Here is a 21881-nt window from a genome sequence, read left to right as displayed (position 1 = left end):
CATGCCACACAATTATATAAGTCACACGTTATGCAAACTATATGTGGGAGATGTAATGAAAAACACTTTTGGACCAGAAGAAACCCAACATTATTATTGCAAAATGAAAAAAAGTGGATATAAAGCGTTTTCGAAAATGAACGTATATATATATATATATATATATATATATATATATATATATTATATGATACTGACTATACTGAAACACACGAGAGTAATTATCTATTTAACATATAATCTCAATCTTAATACAGCATGTTGTTTTAAACCGTATAGGCAACTTTAATTCCAATCAACCATTTCTCGATATTCAGTTGACAAGTATTTGACACGCTGTCTATTTTAATATGTATTACCCCGGATCACAATAACAGTGTCAGCGTTGGGGCCCTGATTCATCTTACACAATAACATGCCACATTAAAGCTACAGTTTATATACATGCAGACAAAGTGTTTTTCTGATCTGGGATTTAAAAACAAAAGAGCGAAAGACAAGAGGAAGCAGAAGAAAAAGATAGAGCAACACAATAATGCTGCAGAAGAGAAGAACATCACCGTTATTGTTAATGATTGTTGTCCATGAGTGCCTTTTTTCCTTGTCTCAAAACAGGTAATTCAGTAAAATAATATTTATGTGAACATTTATGCTAAAGTATATTGTGTGCAAGGCCTTTAATTATTATCGAAAAGATTAAACCACGGAGCCCATTCTTTGTTAAACGGTTCGTAATTTCAGAAAAATACTTTGTATTTCATATTTTTTCTTAAACATGTTTTTAACGGCGTTGATATCGAAACTTTTATTCTGAAATTTTGTGACATACACGCTGTCGTTTTAATGGACATGACGTTAAACGTGAATGACGTCAATTTGGATATCCTTATATAAAAGTAACATAGTGGTTATCGTTCTTTTGTTTTCTGAACGCTGGACATAATGAATGTTTGCTTTGTTTTTAATTTTGCCCAAGAGATTTAAAATTGATTTTAAATTTGTATTTTTAATTTGTTATGCTAGTACTACGTTTTGCTTATTAGCCCAGTCTAATGTATTTGCTTTTAGATATTTGTTAGGAAAACAGAATAACAAACAAACAAGCAATCCACTGAAAAATTTACTGATATAGAGGATTAGAGACTAAGGCGACAGTCAGTCGTGTAGATACTTAGATATCCTTGCGTCATTGGTGTTTCCTCTACCTTTCTACTGGTTTTCCCGATTCTATTCTGATTTAAGATATTGTTGGGGGTTTAGTCTGTAATGCACGAATCCAGAACACCCATGTCGTTGACGTCTTATGAGGTCTGTTTCATGCCAAATAGAGGATGTTTGCAGTACTTTGGTTTACTGTCAGTTGGCTTCCAAGATATATGTCTCCATTGATAGAAAGATAGTGGATGAAAATATTTGTATTTGTTGAGAGCTGTCCGTGAATGTGATTCTAACTTCAGTTTGAGCCACAAAATCGTTTCTGTTGGGATTTTCTCTCGTCAAAAACACACACGGAACCAGTGTTAATTTTAGCATCTAGTAAAGTTCAGCAAAGCGCCATTTTGATTTGTTCGAAAAACTGTGATGACATTGATTGAAGTTAGTTTGCAGAATCTTTGTGTATTACACAGAGGTGCGATTTGGGAGAGGGACACATTAATGCATCAGGTGGGTGGTGAGTTCGGTACTGTTGTTAGATGAGATGAGGTGTAGTGGACAATGTTACAATGAATTGTATTGCCGAACTGTCAGGATGTTTGAAATGTGTTGTGACAGGTGGGAATTATGTTCATATTTGTCTTTGTGCCAGATGATTAGCAATTTGACAAGACGTACTCACACTATTACCTGCTTAGGGAGGCCCAAAAAATAGCGGGTAAATTCCAATATACTATATTCAGTTAATGTTCATTTCTGACACCCCCCACCCCCTCCACCCTCCACTTTATAACAGTATTTATAACACGATCGGAGTCTAAGCTTTTAGCCGAAACAATCTTAGATTTCAGGTGAACAGTATTCATGAGACAGTCACATAAACGTAGCCAAAACATATAGGTACAACTTCCAGTTTCTTTGTCACAGGTTGTTTCTCCACAATTCTTGTTACAGCTGTGTGTGCAATGCACACCCCAATATCGTTCAGCGCAGGCTGGAGGGAAACACAACAATATGTATATACTGCAAAACAGGCTATCATCCAACAGTACATGGTGAACAAACAAATAAACAAACGAATACATTGCAAAACATCGAATAAATAGGTAAATTAACGAGTATGCCAATATAATACATTCAATATAATCACTGTCGTCTGCTAAAATACTATTTTGTAGTATGGGTTTTTATACACTGGAAATAGACATATACACAGATATTCACGAATATACATATACACACATATACATACGCCTTGTGACAGAATTCTGTAATGAATACAACTGATGTACACAATGTTCTGTATCAGATATTAATACACAGCATTTTCTGTGAAAATAACCAATACGTACACTGACATTTTCCGGTCTGTTTTTCACAGGATGATCCTCTACAATGTACGCTACACGGCTTGGTGCAAGACGGACCCCAATATTTGCCAATACAATCTAAATATAAAATTACATAGATGCGTTACAACATATCACGACGTAAACGTATGTTGTTGTATGCACGTATGACATAAGCAGGCTTTGTAAATTCGGCCCATTATGAGTAGCTATCGGAAAGAAAGAAATGTGTTATTTAATGACGCACTCAACACATTTTATTTACGGTTATATTGCATCAGACATATGGTTGATGACCACACATATATTGAGAGAGGAAACCCGCTGTCGCTAGTTCATGGGCTACTCTTTTCGAGTAGCAGCAAGGGATCTTATATATGCATCATCCCACACAGGGTAGTACATACCACAGCCTTTGATATACCAGTCGTGGTGCACTGGCTGGAACGAGAAATAGCCCAATGGGCCCACCGTCGGGGATCGATCCCACACCGACCGCACATAGAGCGAGCGATTAGCTATCGATATCCGTAACAATAATGGTGTGGTTGTGAAACGTCTCTCGTGATAAGCTAAAATGGCTAGACCATAACGTTCTTCTTATTTGGGTATAAACGGAATGTGCAAAATGTGATTGAGTTTCAGGTTGTAAAGAACAATAATCCGAGGAATAATCCGTGCACAAATATCTCCCGTTCTGTTTGTCACATTAATCATCCCTACAGTTTGTTCAACTAGTCCTATTTTCAAAATTGGGTAATAGACCATTCATGGCGTAATGTACTTGTGTAATTGTATATGATATATGCATATGTATATAAAAGCTGTATTAAGTTTTGTTTCTCGAATATGATATTTATGTCAACCAGTGATCTGTGGAAACGATAAATTGGTTTTACACACTAATCATGTAACCCCATGGAATTTTCTAAATATTATATTAAATGTTCCTATTTTCCTAATCTAGCCAAAACATACAACGACAACTTCCTGTTTGTTTGTCACATGTTGTTCCTCCACAATTGTTGTTACATCTCTCCGTACAAGTCGAACCCCAGTACCGATCAGCACAGGCTGGAAAAGAAACAAAACACAGGATCAACTGCAAACGACGCTCTGTTACATATAATGTTACACGTGATATTGCCAAATAACCCACATTATCCAACAGTACAAGGTGAATAACACATCAAATGTATACATTGCGAAACATTGCAAAAACAGGTACATTAACAACTATGTCAATATAGTTCATCTGATAAAATTAGTCTGCTAAAATACTCGCAAGGATTTTGTTTATTTCCTTTGCAAAATAGCACACTGATAAACGCTGTTATTATTACTACTTTAAGAATATCGATATATACATAGATGCATACATACATAAATGCATACATATATGCATAGAGGTAGTACCAAACCGAATAAATTCGGGCTGGGTTAAAGTTCGAGGTGCACCGAACGTTTGATAGAGACATGAACACAAGTCCTGTGATTGATGATAAATGTGAGTGTGTTGGTTGTAAAATAAAATAGATTCCTCTGGGCAAAACATTTATGAAATTGTATTGCATCTAGTATCACTGTGTCAAGTAGCCTTGTGCTTGAAACATGTATGAGACACCTGTAAAAGAGAGTACTTGAATTTTGTGCGGAACTAGGGTAGTCATAGACGCTACCCATTATCTCAGAAATGAGAAGTTTGACCCTAATTTGTTTCTGTTTCACTTTAAGGGGGAGGGTGGTAATATTTATATCTGTGGAATTATGTCGATTAATACGCTGCAGGTAGGAGTTTTAGCCATATATGTTACCATTGTCGTGTATGGGATTTGGTTTGGTAGTATACACACTACATACATACATATATGCATGTACATAAATACATACATACATACATACATACATATATACACACTTCTATATATATATATATATATATATATATATATATATATATATATATATATATATATATATATACACACATACATGCATATGTAGATACACATCCATGCATAAACGCATAGGTGTATACATATATACAATAACACACTCATAGATACATACATATAACATATGTATAAACATATGTAGCCTGCACATATATGTACACATTATTCATATTCATACATACTCATGCACTCATACACATATACAAACATACATAGACACTCATGCACACACATAAATTGTATTATAATGTAACACTAATCAATACGTACACTGACATCTTCCATCCTGTTTGCCACATGAAACTTCTCTACATGTCGTGCTACAAGAATTATTACAAGACGGACCCCAATATCCAGCAACACATGCTTAAAAATAAATTCAATAGATATATATATATACACTGTTTGGAATTATTTCACGAATTACTTAACACACTGAATAGTAACATAAACTTTACTATGGAAACAGACGCAAAGAAAATTCCTTTTCTAGACACTTTAGTAATCAAATGTGGACGCATAATAGAAACTGATATATTTTACAAACCAACTGATAGCAAACAGTACCTTTCTTTCTCATCCTGTCATCCGAGTCATACGAGAAGAAGTATACCATATAACCTAGCACGGCGTATCTGTATGATTGTGTCAAATATACAAACACGTGACCAACGTCTCCGGGAACTCAACATGTATCTTAAAACGCGAGGTTATCCAAAACAGCTAATATCAGATAGTATCGAAAAGGCGGTAGTATTAGATGGAAAATATCTTTTGAAACCAAAACAAATCGTTTCAACGAAAAGGCCGCTGGCGTTTGTATCCACCCATAACCCGCAGAACCCCGATATATATAAAAAGATCTCGTCAGAATTGCACATTTTAAAACAAAATGAAAAAATGTCATCCATACTAGACTCTATTTCAATTATAAATAGTAAGAGACAAAGCAAAAACTTGAAACAGATACTGACAAAAGCACGATTTGAATCTACAACAGTAGAACATAAATGCAGTGTCAAAAAGTGTAACCGAAGTAACTGTGGTACATGCCAACATATTTTAGAAGGCACACATATAGAATTCAACCACAAAGGTTTATTTTGGGTACACAGGGATATGGATTGTTCCGTTAACAATGTTATTTATGTAATTACATGCCAAGGTTGCAAAGAACAATACATTGGTCATACCAATCAGCTGAGAGCCAGAGTACGCGTACACAAGCAGCAAATAAAACAACCTGAAACAAGATGCATACCCTTGAGTTAACATTTAAATACATGGCGGCACAAAAAGATATTAAATTCACATTTTTTTCCCATTTTATCACATAGATACCAATGATGAAATGAAAAGAAAGACAAAGGAAATGTATTTTATTAGAAAGTTTTTGTCCACTTCTTAATGCTCTTCGTTAGATAAAAGCAACAATGACGTAATTAAATCAATCCCCTTCTACTACAGTAACGTCATAATATGTATGACGTCATATTTAGCAGTTATTTAGCAGATCCTTTCTGAAGATAACATTGAAACATGTAAAAGGATCATTATTTCTTTAAATTGTTTTTTAAAATACATATATACTGTACACTTGTTTTCTTTTATCATTTTTATTTATATATATGTATGTATGTATATATATATATATATTATATATATATATATATATATATTTATTTATTTAATTATTACAACATGCCACATAATTATGTAAGTCACACGCTATGCAATCTCTATATGGCAGAGATCATGATATGACGATGTATTGAAACGGCTATATAAGAATATGTGACACTGTGGCTTTTTGAAAGAAAATGACGTCAAATGTGAATTACGTCAATTTGGATATCCTTGTGTAAAAATAAACTAGTGTTTAACTCTTTTTTTTTCTGAACAGTGGACATAATGAATGAACGCACTGTCTCATTTTCGTTTCTTCCAATTTTGCCTAAGAGATTCGAAATTGATTTTAAATTGGCTGTTGTAATATTTCAAATATAACTGTAGTCCGGTAACTTGTGTTTTTTAATTTGTTAGGCTGGTATTGTGTTTTCCTTATTAGCCAAATATAATTTATTTTTTTATTTATTAGAAATGTGTAAGAAAAACAAACAAGCCGTTGGACAATGACTGGTTTGGAGGACTAAGGCGGCAGCCAGTCGTGTAGAGACTAAGATAGCCTTGACTCTTTTTATGGTTTGTCTACCTTTCTACAGATTTTCCCGATTCTACTCTGAGTTCAAATAGTGTTGGGTGTTTTGTCTGTAATGTACGAATCTAGGACAACCCTGCGGTTGCCTTCTGTTTCTTTGTTCAAATGACATTATTTCAAGTCTCATCTAATGAATGATCAGCGAGACTGAAATGATTGGCGACCGGGGTGTCGACTTCAACCCGAAAATCGTGTGTTAATATTTGTCCATGTATTGACTGGCTTGAGTATTTCGTGGGTTATATCTAAGACCTGGCTTTTAGATATTTTACTTGAATTTTATTAATATGTTTCAAATATCTAGAGTTGAATAATTATAGTGGAATGTTTTTACAACTGTACACAATTCTCAGGCCAGTTAGAGGATGTCTGTCGTACTTTGGTTCACTAAGCTGTCAGTTGGCTTCCCAGATATATCTCTCCCTTGATAGAAAGATAGTGGGTGTAAATATTTGTAGAGCACCACGTTCATGACATAACTATTTTGATGATTTATATACACAGTCATATCATCCACTTTAAAAAAAAAGAGTTCTTTTTTCCAGCTTTAATGATTTCATGACCAACTCGATGGAGTTTTCTGTTAATGTGATTCTAACTTCAGCTGAGTGTCCACAACAGGTTCTGCTGGGTTTTGATGTCGTCAAAAAACCCACATTGAACCATTGCCAAGTTTAGCCTCTACTAAATTTCAGGAAGGCGCCATTTTGATTTGTTCGAAACATTGTGCTGAAATCGGTTGAATTTAGTTTGCAGAATCTTTGTGTACTGCCCAGAGGTGCGATTTGAGAGTGGCATCAGGTGACTGTATTTAGATGACGTGCAATGGACAATTTTGCAATGGACGGTGTTGTTGTACGGTCAGGATGTTTGGAATGTGTGTTGACAGTTGGGAATTATGTTCATTTTTGTCTTTATAGCAGGTGATTAGCAATTTGAGAAGATGTGCTCAGACTATTCCCTGCGTGGGGAGGTCCACAGAATAGCGGGTAAATTGCAATAAACTAGATTCAGTTAAGTTTCATTTGTGACCCATCCCTCCCCCCCCCCCCCCCCCCCCACACACACCCCTTCCACTGTATAACAGTACTTGGAACACGATCGAAGTCTAAGCTTTTAGATAACATGGCCGAAGCAATCTTAGATTGCTTCTGTGTTTTATAGAGTTAGTATAATGGTTAATCAACAAGCTATCTGTTTCACTTGGCCAGTAATCAACAACACAAGCTAGAAAATGGTTGTCAAGCGATAGAGAGTATCAGACATATCAGCGTAGACATATCAATATTGAAGAAACAGAGTTTCAGAAGTAACTTAATATAACTAATCAAGGCCCCATGCACCAGTGCGTTAATATCTATGCATGTAACAGTCAATCTCGACATATATACAATATATCAATATTCATACATCAATACCAACTAGCCAGTGCCAGGTCTGCCCACTGTTTCATATACGTAAGGCCCCATATATATAGTTGAGTTAAAGAGCATCCTTTGTATGGATGCCTCAATAACTCAAAGGGTATTGTGGCAAGACTGAACAGTTTCGGGCGATTCGGTGCCATAGGTTCGAGTCCCAGCAACGGCATGGGACAATCTGTGAGGCCAGAAAGGATTTAATTATCCCCTGGGCCAGTGCGTTAATATATATTTATGTAACAGTCAACCTCGACATACATACAATATATAGCTATTCATACATCAATACATACTTACACACATACATACATACATACATACATGCATACATACATATACGTACGTACGTACGTACGTACGTATGTATACATAGAAACACACACAGGTGTATACATACATATAAACATATGTATAAATATACGTACACATATATATATATATACGTACACAGTATTCATACGTATACACACTCATATACTCATACACATATACAAACGCATATACGCACTCATGCACACACATATGCATATACATATACATATACATATACATATACATAAACATATACATATACACACATATACATATACGTTTTGACATACTTCTCTAATGGATACAACTAATGGTGTACTCGCATATTCGACGGTATGTTATATTTATGCATCACATTTACTGTGTAAATAACCAATACGTACACTGACATGTTTTGGTCTCTTTGTCACGGGGTTGGCATGGGTGGGGGTGGAGTGGGTACGTAGCCCAGTGATAAAGGGATCAGTTGGTGCGTCGTCGGATTGGGCACATTGGGCTATTTCTCGCTCCAGCCAGTGCAACACGACTGGCACATTAAAGGCCATCGTATGTGCTATTCTGTCTATGGGATGGGGCACATAAAAGATCACTTGGTAGTAATGAAAACAATTTATCGGGTTTCCTCTCTAAGTCTACTTGTCAAAATTACCAAATGCTTGACGTTCAATAACCGGTGAATAATAAATCAATATGCTCTAGTGGAGTCATTAAACAAAACAAACTTTAACTTTTCAACTTTGTTTCTCACAGGAGGATCCTCTACAATATGCGCTACACGGCTTGATGCAAGACGGAACCCAATATTTACCAACACAAACTAAACATAAAATTGCATGGATGCGTTACAAAATATCATATCAAAATTATGTATGTTAGACTTTATATAAACACTATATGACAGATATAATATCAGTCCGATTAAAATCAGCTCTACTGGTCTGCCAATTACACTTCGCCTTTTATAGCGTAATACAAATTCTAAAAATATCGGGCGAGACTGTTTATGCAATAGTCGAACTTGTTTGTCTATTTCAACATTGAAAAATCAGGGGGTAAAGTGCAGTAATAAAATCTGGATTGTATACTTATATAAACAGATTTTATGGCTATACCATCACGGGGGGTGGGGGGTGGGGTGGGTGGGTGGGGGGGGGGGGGGGGTCGTCTTGAAACGAATTTTGTGTAAAATGTTATATTGAAATTACTTTCCGACATACTTCGTAATTCACCCGATTCATTCGTATACCGTGGGCATAATTCCGGATATCTTGAAATCAGTTTCAAATCACTGACATGATTTTCCAAGTAATGTTGTGATTTGTCGAATAAAAGTTCGACTGGACATGACCTCCAACGGGCTGCTGTTAGATCCACATGTAATAGTGGATATAATTTGAATTAGATTCATATAATATTAGATAGGTTTCGCAACCACGCCGTTACGGATAGTGATCGGTCACAGCAATAAGTGCGTAAGGTCAAAGGTCTGCTACATGAAACACATTCCGTGGCTAATATGTAATTTAAATAATAATATTAATCTACATAACTTTGTAAACGATTAGTAGTTTTACTCAATCTTATTGGTCTGAATTTACAAATAACCTTTTCTTAAACACGGGTGTTTAAGCGTCAAACACGTATATATATATATATATATATATATATATATATATATATATATATATATATATATATATGTCTATGTGCATGTGCATGTGCATGTGCATGTGCATGTGCATATAGAGAAACGTATATGTGATTAGGGAAAGAAGAAAAGTGTTTAATTGTACAAAATATCGATATTTTTAACAATGTTGCTAAATGACGATATTTGTTAATGTTCCACAAATGGAACACCATGCCAAAATGCACCCTAAAACAAATTTAACGCACGTTGTGTGACAATTGCAGGAAATCGGCGTGAAATGGTCAGATTTTGGCGCATGAACGTGAAATTCGGGGAAAGGTTTGGGGTGGTGATGCTCGCAATGATGCCTCATTTCCATTTCGACGTAGACAAGTTACACGATGCTAAGACTAAGCCTGCCGAATCGAAACATTGCAATAGGCCGCCTCCAGTTTGATGAATCGTAGTCAGCAGTCGCACGCCACATGGCCGTCTATCAGAGCACCATAACACGTCTCTGGGACAGGTACCAGCAGTTTCAATCAGCTGAAGGCCGGTCCAGAAGTGGAAGACCTCGCATAACAATTGCAGCACAAGATCGCTACATCCGGGTTCTGCACTTGCGTCACCGAACTGCCACAGCAACGAGCACTGCTGGACGTATACCTGGTTTGAGAAGGATGTCTGCACAAACCATTCGGAACCGACTTCGAGAAGCTGGTTTACGGGCTAGGGGGCCGTATGTTGGCCCCACCCTGCGACGTCAACATCGACATGTGTTCCTTGGTACACGAATGTACAGGGGTGGAACTTGAGTAAACTGGCGGCGAGTATGGTTCGGCGACGAGTCACGTTTCCTTCTACAGCGACGTGATGGACGACAACGTGTTTACAGTCGCCGCAATGAACGTTTTGCCAACAACTGCGTCGCCCAAGTTGACAGATTCGGTGGAGGGAGTGTCATGATGTGGGGTGCCATCTCATACACTGGCAGAAGTGAACTTGTGTTAGTATAAGGCAACCTGACAGCTGTACGCTACCGGGATGAAATTCTTCGCCGTCACATGCTTCCCATTTTGGATCGACAGAGAGGACTCTTTCAGCAGGACAATGCCAGGCCGCATACGACACGTGTAACAATGGATTTCCTACAGAATGAGGACATTAATGTACTGCCATGGCCACCAAGATCGCCAGATCTCAATCCCATTGAACATATATGGGACGAACTGGACAGACGTGTACGCCAGCGTGACCCGGAGCTTCAGACGCTTCCGCAAATGTCACATGCACTGCAGGAAGAATGGGCTTGGATTCCACGGGCCCGGATTCAGAGTCATTCAGTTTATGCCAAAGAGATGTCGCGAAGTGATTGCTTCTGCTGGTGGCTACACAAGATACTGATTTCAGCGTCCTCGTGCGACGCTGTTCGGTGACGACCCCCCCCCCCCCCCCCCCCACACACACACGCTGCCATCAGTCTATAGCACGGACATTGTCACATACTGATGTCAAATTTGACTGTGATCCGATCATAAATAACGAAATTATGCCACTTTGTATTAAATAGATAATTCCATGAATATTTCGCCTATGCATTTCTTTTTTGACAGTGTGTGTGTATGTATAAATATACTCTTCAAAAAATGAAACGCAAAAGGGTACAAATGGGTTATAACTCCGATTTTATGTTTCCTACCGGTTCATGCTTTGTGAATATAAGGTCATTGCATGTCCCAAACACATTCCCACGGTTACATTCGATAAAACGCAGCTACTGTACAATAAAGTTCCAAAATGTGAATATTCGCAAAAACGCAGCCACGTGCAAACCATGTCACCACTGCACGTGCGTTGTCTGCACGTGCAACATGAACACCGACAGTATAAAAGTGCAGGGTGTTCGCTTGCCTGGCCTCTGTATCTGGCCGACAGTTGACAATCCAGGACATGCCACGTCTCAGTGAACCGCAGAGAAACAATGCCATCGGCCGACTAGACGCAGGCGAATCCAGAACGGCCGTTGCCAGGGCATTCCATGTGTCCCCAAGCACCATCTCCAGACTGTGGGACCGTTACCAGCAACATGGATCAACACGTGACCTCCCTAGATCCGGTCGACCACGGGTCACTACCCCCGGGCAGGACCGCTACATCCGGGTACGCCACCTTCGGGAACGATTGACTACTGCCACCTCCACAGCCGCAGCAATACCAGGTTTGCGCAGGATATCCGACCAGACCGTACGGAACCGCCTACGTGAGGTAGGAATTCGTGCCAGACGTCCAGTTCGAGGTGTCATCTTAACACCACAACACCGTCGACTCCGACTGCAGTGGTGCCAGATTCATCGACAATGGCCTCAACTGCGATGGAGACAGGTGTGGTTCAGTGACGAGTCCCGATTTCTGCTCCGACGTCATGATGGAAGATGTCGCGTGTATAGGCGTCGTGGTGAACGTTATGCGGCAAACTGCGTGCAGGAAGTGGACAGATTCGGCGGGGGTAGTGTCATGGTGTGGGCAGCGATCTCACACACTGGCAGAACTGACCTGGTCCACGTGCAGGTCAACCTGAATGCACAGGGCTACATTGACCAGATCCTCCGGCCACACATCGTTCCAGTTATGGCCAACGCCAACGCAGTGTTCCAACATGACAACGCCAGGCCTCACACAGCACGTCTCACAACGGCTTTCCTACAGAACAACAACATTAATGTCCTTCCTTGGCCATCGATATCACCGGATTTGAACCCAATTGAGCATCTATGGGACGAGTTGGACCGACGCCTCCGACAGCGACAACCACGGCCCTAGACCCTGCCCGAGCTGGCAGCAGCCTTGCAGGCCGAGTGGGCCACCATCCCCCGGGACGTCATCCGTACTCTGGTTGCTTCAATGGGCAGGCGGTGCCAGGCAGTTGTCAACACACGCGGAGGCCACACCCGGTATTGACTCCAGATGACCTTCACCTTGGTGGTGTGTCCTATCACTTACTCACAATGGACTAGAGTGAATTGTGAACAATCCTGCAACATTTGGTAATTATCGGACTCACCATTCAATAATTAAATCAATTCTCCAAATGTTACGACAATGTGGTTTTGCGTTTCTTCTTTTGAAGAGTATATATATATATATATATATATATATATATATATATATATATATATATATATATATATATATATACTGAGTCAAAAGCTTCACAATCTAAAATTTGAATAACTTCAACGAATGTTGAAAGCATGTATTTTTCAGGAATAAATATTGTAATGGCTATGTCTACACTCCATTGGTCACGTGACTAAAATATAATACGTGTTTTCATCGTTACTTGCTCACAGTAGTCTTGCACAACGGAAAAACACATTAAAACGATATTTAATACCACCTGTTTCGATGCCTCACATCTTGGACGCGGAAACGCCAGTAGCTGACGTTGCAAGGGCGTTGGGTTGCAGTCGATGGGCAATGTATGATCTGCATACACATTTATAACAAACGGGCACCACAGCTGATCACCCCGGACAGAGTAGACTACGTGTGACGTGATAGGGAGATGGCCGTAATATTTTGTTACGTCACCCCCACAACCGTGCCATGACAGCTACAGCAACCAGTAATGCACTTTTGAGACGTCGACGCAAACTATCTGAAATCAGATGCGAACCGCTCACCTCCACGCACGGCACCCATATGTTGGACCCATTTTGACCCAGTTTCATCGACATCAGCGTCAACTGTGAGCACAACGCCGCATGCAATGGAATGGAATAGAGTCATGTGGAAGTGTAATGGTGTGTGGTGCTTTCTGTGGAAATGGACGTTCTCGACTTATTGTTGTCCGTGGCAACCTCAACGCTGCTGCATACCACCACCAGGTGCTAGCCCAGGAACGTGTGCACTTCATGGCAGCTCATGGTCCAGGTCTGATCTTTCAGCATGACAACGCCAAACCCCACACAACCATCTTGACAAGGGATTACCTGATGAATGCAGGCTTTAATATGATGTATTGACCTTCAAGTTCGCCCCACCTGAATCCCATCGAGAACGTCTGGGATGTGATGGGAAGACGCCTGCGCACCCTCTGGAAACCTCCACAGACTTTGCAGGAACTTGGTGCCTCATTAGTGGAATAACGGCGCCGTATCTATAAGGCAGTCTTTACACACATGAGACAGTCAATGAGGCGGTATCACATTGCAATTGTGGGTACACATGGAGGGGATACACGCTACTGAACCTGTGATTTCATCAGATGACCATGCTTGTGAATTATCATTTTGACTTTCTCAGAGTAAAGGCAGTATGAGGGATGGTACGGGGGTAGACATAGGTACTACATTTCAGAATAGTTGGTTACTAAGATTGAATGAATGAATGTTTAACGACACCCCTGCACGAAAAATACATTGGCTATTGGGTGTCAAACTATGGTAATTGAAACAAATAAGGTGATGATAAACATCAATAGAAAAATTAAAGATATAAACAAATGTAAAGAACTGTGCAAAAATACAAATACAAATATCACAGATAGATACTGACTTTTACTCTAAAATTCAATTTGTGCTGTATTGGCCATTCTCAAAGAGAATGTTACACCCCTGCACCACGGTGAGGTTGCAGCACGCGCGGGGGTACTAGGATTCATGCATTTCAAAATAATCAAGTCACAGGTAATTACGCAGGTGTGAGCATAGGAACCATATTACACAATGATAATAGTACAGGATGTGGTGTAGGCAATAATGGTCAGAATATTGAGGGAAGAAATCATGGTGTTGGATTTTAGAATGAGGAAATGGGTTTTCAAGATAGACCTACACATGCTCTTTCAGGTGATAATATCCACCATTCCCAGTGCAGTAGGGCATATATATCATCTTCTAATAGCATTGTGTCTGCTGCTCGTCGGTTGAAGAACCTACAACAGAAATTAAACACTTGGTGGAGATCCAATGGAGTACAGAAAATTCATTATCAGTTTAACATTAAAGTGGTAATGAACTCAGATAGTGATGATGAACGACTGAGTTTCGTAGAACAGCTTACTACTGGGGAAGCCAATCATATTGTCTCTAGTTTTAACCATCTTCTAGCCGAACAGAGGCACCCATCAGATCTCAAAGAGTTGGAAGTGCGATATCAGGATGCCCAGCTTATGGTTAGTGCATTCATCAAACGGGCATTAGGCTGGCTGACAGTGCATGCAGACAAAGCCGGGGCTCTTGATGAGTTTTCCATTCTATTGTTAGAATGTGAAAACGCTGTGAAGAGTATCCAAGCAGTTAAAGTACTTGGGTAACATGAAATAAATGTTTTATGTAACGACACACTCAACACATTTTAGTTATGGTTATATGGCGTGAGACATATGGTTATGGACGATACAGATATTGAGAGGAAACCTGCTGTCGCCACTTCATGGGCTACTCTTTTTGATTAGCAGTAAGGAATCTTTTATATGCACCATCCCACAGACAGTGTAGTACATACCACGACCTTTGATATACTAGTCGTGGTGCACTGGCTGGAACGAGAAATAGCGCAATGGGGCCACCGATTGATCTCACAACGACCGCGCATCGAGCGAACACTGTACCAATGGGCTACGTCCCACCCCTAACATGAAATGAGTAGTGGGTAAGTTGCCATTTTATCTGCATGATAACTGGAGGGGCATAATGCAACAGACTGCAGGAATAGGAGACACATTAGAGTTTCTGAAGTTGGTCGAGTTTGTGAGGGATGAAACGTGAAAGGCAAATGATCCAATATATGGAAAGGACGCTTTGCATTTTTAACAGAAAACGCATGATGAAGAACAAAATCCTTCTAAGCAGTCTCGTGTAAATCATATAAGATCTAGGTTTGCCACAGAAATGTCTAAAATAGTTAGAACTGAACACTCGTCCACAGACAGCGAAGCTCAGACAGGTAGAGATATTTCAAAAGCATTGCCGAAATTGAGAGAGGACGTTTCCAGAAGGGACTTTGCCTATAAGGGAGAGAACTGCATTTGTGAAATCCTAAAGACTCTGCTTTGGTTGCCTAAAGTATGGGTGTCAAACACAAAGCTGTTACAGTGTGCGTCACTTGCAAGCTACACCATCCTACTGTACTACACGTTGATAGGAGAATTCGTAAATATGAACGTCCATAAAAAAAACAGAAAATGAAACTGATACCAAAGAAACCTCCATGGAGAGTGTGTGCTCATACGAGGGCCGGGTAGCGCAAGTGTACCATTGATATTATTCCGGTCATGCATTAAGAGATATAAAAACATATGCATTCTTTGATCCAGGTAGTAGTGAGAGTCTTGTTCAAGAGCTTGGTAGAATGGGCCATCCTATGTCAGTCACGCTGGAGGCAATGGGAAATCCATTCTCAATGGAAACTTATGCTGTTGATGGACTTTAAATCTGTAATCTGGAACTGAAAAACGAAATTGATCTCCCAAGGGTGTATATTAAAGAAACAATCCCCATTTCTACGAACTTCGCTCCTACCAATGGTGATATATCTCACTGGGAGCATTTCGATGATATAAGGCTTCCAGACATTACAGCAGAAGTCGGGCTGCTAATTGGAAATGATGTTCCTGATGTCTATCCTCCATTTCCAGTCACGACAGGACCGCCAGGCAGCTGTTAATACGAGACTTGGTAGGATTGTATGGCAAGAGAAGGAGAACATGGAGAAAACCAGGTCGATTCTGTATTTGCATTAAACCGTGCTGAGGTTATGGCAGTACAAGCAATGGAACAGCCTAACCAGAACAAATTAGGCACGTTTTGTTAGAAATGGGGACACATGCTTAATGATATATATATATATATATATATATATATATATATATATATATATATATATATATATATATATATATATATATATATATATATAGGGTAAGGTTTACAGAGGGTAGGTACCCCCATCATATTACGGTCATTTAAAGTAATTTGGCACAAGTTAAGGAAAAGTGTTATTATTATCATTGTATTTATTTTGGGGGAGGGGTTGAATATCATCAATATTTAATATATAATGTTATTATTTAATTAACGACAATATCACTGTTATTCTAGCAGCAATTAAAATGGTATGTCTTATTTGGTTTTTAAGATTAAACGTATCACTCAACACGAACACTTGTAATATATCTAACAACTTCCATATTATGACTGATAGATAGCACAACTGAACTGTAGTACATGTTTATTCTGGAATACATATGCGTCTTCCAATCTCCTTAAGTAGGAGGTAGACCACTGTCAAATTATGGAATGCTTAGAAAGTATGTTTAGAAATGAGCTCTTTCCAAATGTAGACGAGGCATTCTTGATAGGTAGAAACCCCCCCAGAGCCTTCTCTCCTTCCTGGCTTTATCAATGACTCCATATCACCATACAAATTATCAACCAGTTCAGGAAATTCACATTGTCCACTGCGATCAGTAACATCGGTGTGTTTCAAGTGGGGACTGCCTTGCCCAGTATTTGATGGCAACAAAAATGGTATCAACACTTCACTCTAGGGTGACCAAGATAGCAAACCATTAATAACGTTGTGTGTTTGTCTGCATTCAACCAGAACTCAAGAATATGCTTCATCCTTGGAGGAACATTTGTGTATATATGTCATTGTAGCTGCATCATAATTTTCTGTCTGGTTGAATGTGCCATTTTTGGATCCTCAACCATCTCCAATTATGAGCCCATACTTACAAACTAATGTAATTGCATGTTAGATAGAATGTTGAATAAAAAACATAAATTGTTACTCTGATCCTGCATGATAAACTTGTGGGAAGGGAATGTTACGTAGAGTGATAATTTGTAGACTCACATATTGTCTTACCTTGCATGTTTGATGGATATGCTCTGATCTATGCATTAAACAAACCAATTTCAAATATATCTGACAACTTAGTTGTAGGAAAGATTGATGGTTCCACCATAAAAGATGATATCATATTTCACACTCATATTGAGAAACATTACACAAATCCACCAACAGAAATCTAAAGAGTAGGAAAGAGAAAGGTAAATTTTGCTAAATTATAGATGCAACATTCATTTGACACAAGTTTAGTTCCAATCTTTCATTAATTATTAATGAAACCAACAACGTCCTTGCTATTCTTAATGAGTATAACTGTTGTCGACCTACTGAACCCGCTGAGGTATATGTACATATGTTGCATGAATGGAGCTATTGAAATCAGATGTGGGGATTGATAGTCAAGTTAAGAACATTAAAAACCCCAGTTCTGAAATACTTCCATTTAGAAAGGATGCTACTGAGCAAGGAAGACCTAGATATCCAACCAAACATATTGGTACATAAAAAGAGTCTACAAATTGATAGTGGTCTAAAACCTGCATTTAGATTTTTTTGGAAGAACGTGTCACACAAAATGAATATTTTTGAATAAACATATTTTGTTTTGTTCCAGATTTCCCATAGTTTACATGAATATTACAACATATACTAAACAATTAGTCATAATCAATAGCAAACCTTAAATAACACCTTTTTTTTAGAAAAGACTTACTCATAGATATTAAAACAATGTAAAACAAAAATATTGATTTTCACTTCCACTGACCTCTACAATGACCCTTAAAGTGACCTTTAAATGTCACAATGGTGCAAACCATACCTTCTCCATAAACTTACCCTAAACATATCTCAATCAAGGTAAATTTGCGTGGGTATGTACCCTCTCTATAAACGTTACCCTGTGTATACCTTAATAAGCACGGGTACCCATTTCTAACAAAGTCCCCTGCGTGTGCTGTAACCTCACCGTGGTGCAGGGGTGTAACATTCTCTTTGAGAATGGCCAATACAGCACAAAATTGAAGTTTTGAGTAAAATTCAGTATCCGTAAAATTCTGTGATATTTGTGTTTTTGCACAGTTCTTTACACTGTTTTTGTTTAATTCTTGAAATTTTATATTGATGTTGATCATCACTTTATTTATTTGCATTGCCATAGTTTGACACCCAATAGCCGATGTATTTTTCGTGCTGGGGTGTCGTTAAACATTCATTCATTCATTCATTCATTCTAACAAATTATTTTTAAACATATGTTTTAGACATTAGTAAACACATAATTTCGAGATCAGTTGATTTTTATATCATGTTTCTCTATAATTTGCATGCAAATTGTAATAAATAATGATCCATTAGAATCATATTTATGAAAAGCGAAGTTTAAGTAGCATATTTGTAAAAAGCCCTACCCACAAAGAATAGAAAATGTTTAAAAATAAATTGTTTCCTATTATGACCTAAAATGACCCCAACATTATCACGAAAGGTCAGTTTTGTCTGGGTACCTAACCTCGACATAAATTATACCTACATTCACCATAAACCATACCCTGTATAGACCTCACTAAGCATAGGTATCCATTGCTAACAAATCGTGCCGAAACTGTGTGCATAAACCATTCAGAAATTTTATTTAATTCTGGATCTGCCCCAGAACGCCATAATTTCGAAATAGCTAAAAAAAAATTATCAACTTTCCCTACAGTTTACATGTAAATTGTAATATCTAATGATCCAGTATGATCATACTTATGAAAAACAAAGATAAGAAAAATGTAAGAAACGTAATTTTTCCTAATTTTACACTAAATGACCTTAAAAGAACCCCAAAATGACCTTTAAAGGTAACCTTTGTGTGGGTACCTACCTTCGCCACAATCCGCACCTACCCTCACCTTAAGCCATACCTTGTACAGACCTCAGTAAGCATTGGTACCCATTTCTAACAAACTATTCCCCAAAATGTGGACGCAACCTTTTCCTAAACTTGTGTTAAATTATGCATCTGCCCCTGAAAGTTCAATCAGGAAACGCCCTACAATATTATTGGAAATGATTTGTGTCATTTACATCATATTATATATTCAGAAACAATGGCCTTCATTTGACCTTCCCCTGCGCGTGCTGTAACCTCACCGTGGTGCAGGGGTGTAACATTCTCTTTGAGAATGGCCAATACAGCACAAATTGAAGTTTAGAGTAAAATTCGGTGTCCGTAAAATTCTGTGATATTTGTATTTGTATTTTTGCACAGTTCTTTACACTGTTTTTGTTTAAACCTTGACTTTTTATATTGATGTTGATCGTCACTTTATTTATTTGCATTACCATAGTTTGACACCCAATAGCCGATGTATTGTTCGTGCTGGGGTGTCGTTAAACATTCATTCATTCATTCATTCATTCTATAGATATTTTTACATAAGAATCAATGTTCAAAACTTCCTGACTCTCCGACATAGATAAATCGACCTGGCTCCCATACTATATCAAAACGTTCCTACAAAACAGAGTCTGGAAAGATGGACATAGCTTTTTGTCCCATCCAGAGACTGCGTGGCCAACTCCTGTATCAGGTTTGGGTAGTTTACCTGGTGATGATATAGAAGTCAACACGGGCATAATGCAAAAGTCATCAAATGTCATGTGTAAACTACTGAAACACTACTCTGACTGGAACAAACTCAAATGAGCAGGTGCCTGGTTGATAGTTGGAGCTAGAAACGTACAAAGACATGATAGTGGACGAAAACAGTTAAAGTTAGAAATTAACCAGCATGAACCTTACCCCCAGAAATGTAATCAGACATTTGAAGAAGAGTACACACAAGTTAAACAAATGCGATTTAGGTGTTCTCCAAAGTGCAGAAAGGTTGTTGATACTGTATGTGCAGCAAAGGCATTTTAAAGAAGAGATCCTGGAAACACAGAATGATGTTTCACATATTAAAAAAAAGGCCTTCACCATTACGGAAGCTGGATCCTTTCATTACTGATGGATTAATTCATGTCGCAGGACGACTTGTTAGAGCCAACTTACCATTTGATGTAAAACATATACTTGTGCTACCCAAAGACTCTGTTATTACAGAACTCATACTTCGGGAGGTGCACCAGTCAGTTGGTTAGATTGGAAAACACTTCATGCTGGTCGGTTTACGTCAGCGCTATTGGATACTTGGTACATCAAATGTTTTTAAGCTTTTAGTTTCAAAGTATGTTACATGTCGAATATATCAGGCACCTGTTGGAGAGCAAAAAACAAAGGCCAGCCTTCCTACAGACCAATTAATTGCTGATGAATCCCCATTCTCTAGAGTCGGAATGAATTTCGTTGCACCATTTGAGGTAAAGCGAGAGAGAAGTATTGTAAAGAGATATGGCTGTTCGAGCAGTGTATTTGGAGGTTGTAAACTTGTTTAATTCATTTCTTGCATTAATACAATTACGAGATTCGTAGCCAGACGTGGTACCATCAAATCGACCCAGTCAGAAAATGGGACCAATTTAATTAGAGCAGAGCGTGAAATGTGTGAAGAAATGTTGAGTCCAACAACAGAGATCCATCTCTTGGACACACACACACACACACCCCCCCAACCCCCACCGACCCCCCTCCCCCACCCACCCCAGCATCTCAGTTTGGAGGTGTTTGGTAAAGCCTTATTTGACTTGTCAGAAAAAAAATACTCTATTCACTGTTACGGGAACAGAATGTTTTCCTTGATGACGAGTCTCTACAAACTCTGTTTTGTGAAGTCCAAGCTGTGCTCAGTGGTCACTCAATCGCAAAAGACATAAGTGGAATTGCACTAAGAGAAACCTGGATGTGATTGGCATTGTGCTGGTCATGGACACAACCCCTAGGAATGCTTGGGCACTTCGTAGAGTGCTTGAAGTTGTAAAATACCAGAAAGGGTTTGTCAGAGTTGTCAAGCTGAAAACCAAGAAGTCTGCATCAACTCGTTCAATTACAAACTT

At 38.6% G+C, this 21881-nt stretch overlaps 1 protein-coding gene across 1 annotated transcript in view; it reads right to left on the bottom strand.

Moving 5' to 3' along the window:
- Positions 1 to 4718: 4718 nt before the first annotated feature.
- Positions 4719 to 21881, bottom strand: part of LOC121383766 (fucolectin-5-like) — a 29207-nt gene continuing 12044 nt past the window's right edge. Inside the window, exon 4 of the mRNA XM_041514227.1 lies at positions 4719 to 4825. Coding sequence (XP_041370161.1) covers positions 4719 to 4825 — 107 coding nt within the window. The remainder of the gene's footprint in view (positions 4826 to 21881) is intronic.

This window comes from Gigantopelta aegis, chromosome 1, assembly GCF_016097555.1.
Source record: "Gigantopelta aegis isolate Gae_Host chromosome 1, Gae_host_genome, whole genome shotgun sequence".
Lineage (NCBI taxonomy): Eukaryota > Metazoa > Mollusca > Gastropoda > Neomphalida > Peltospiridae > Gigantopelta > Gigantopelta aegis.
This window is presented reverse-complemented; position numbering and strand designations above follow the sequence as displayed.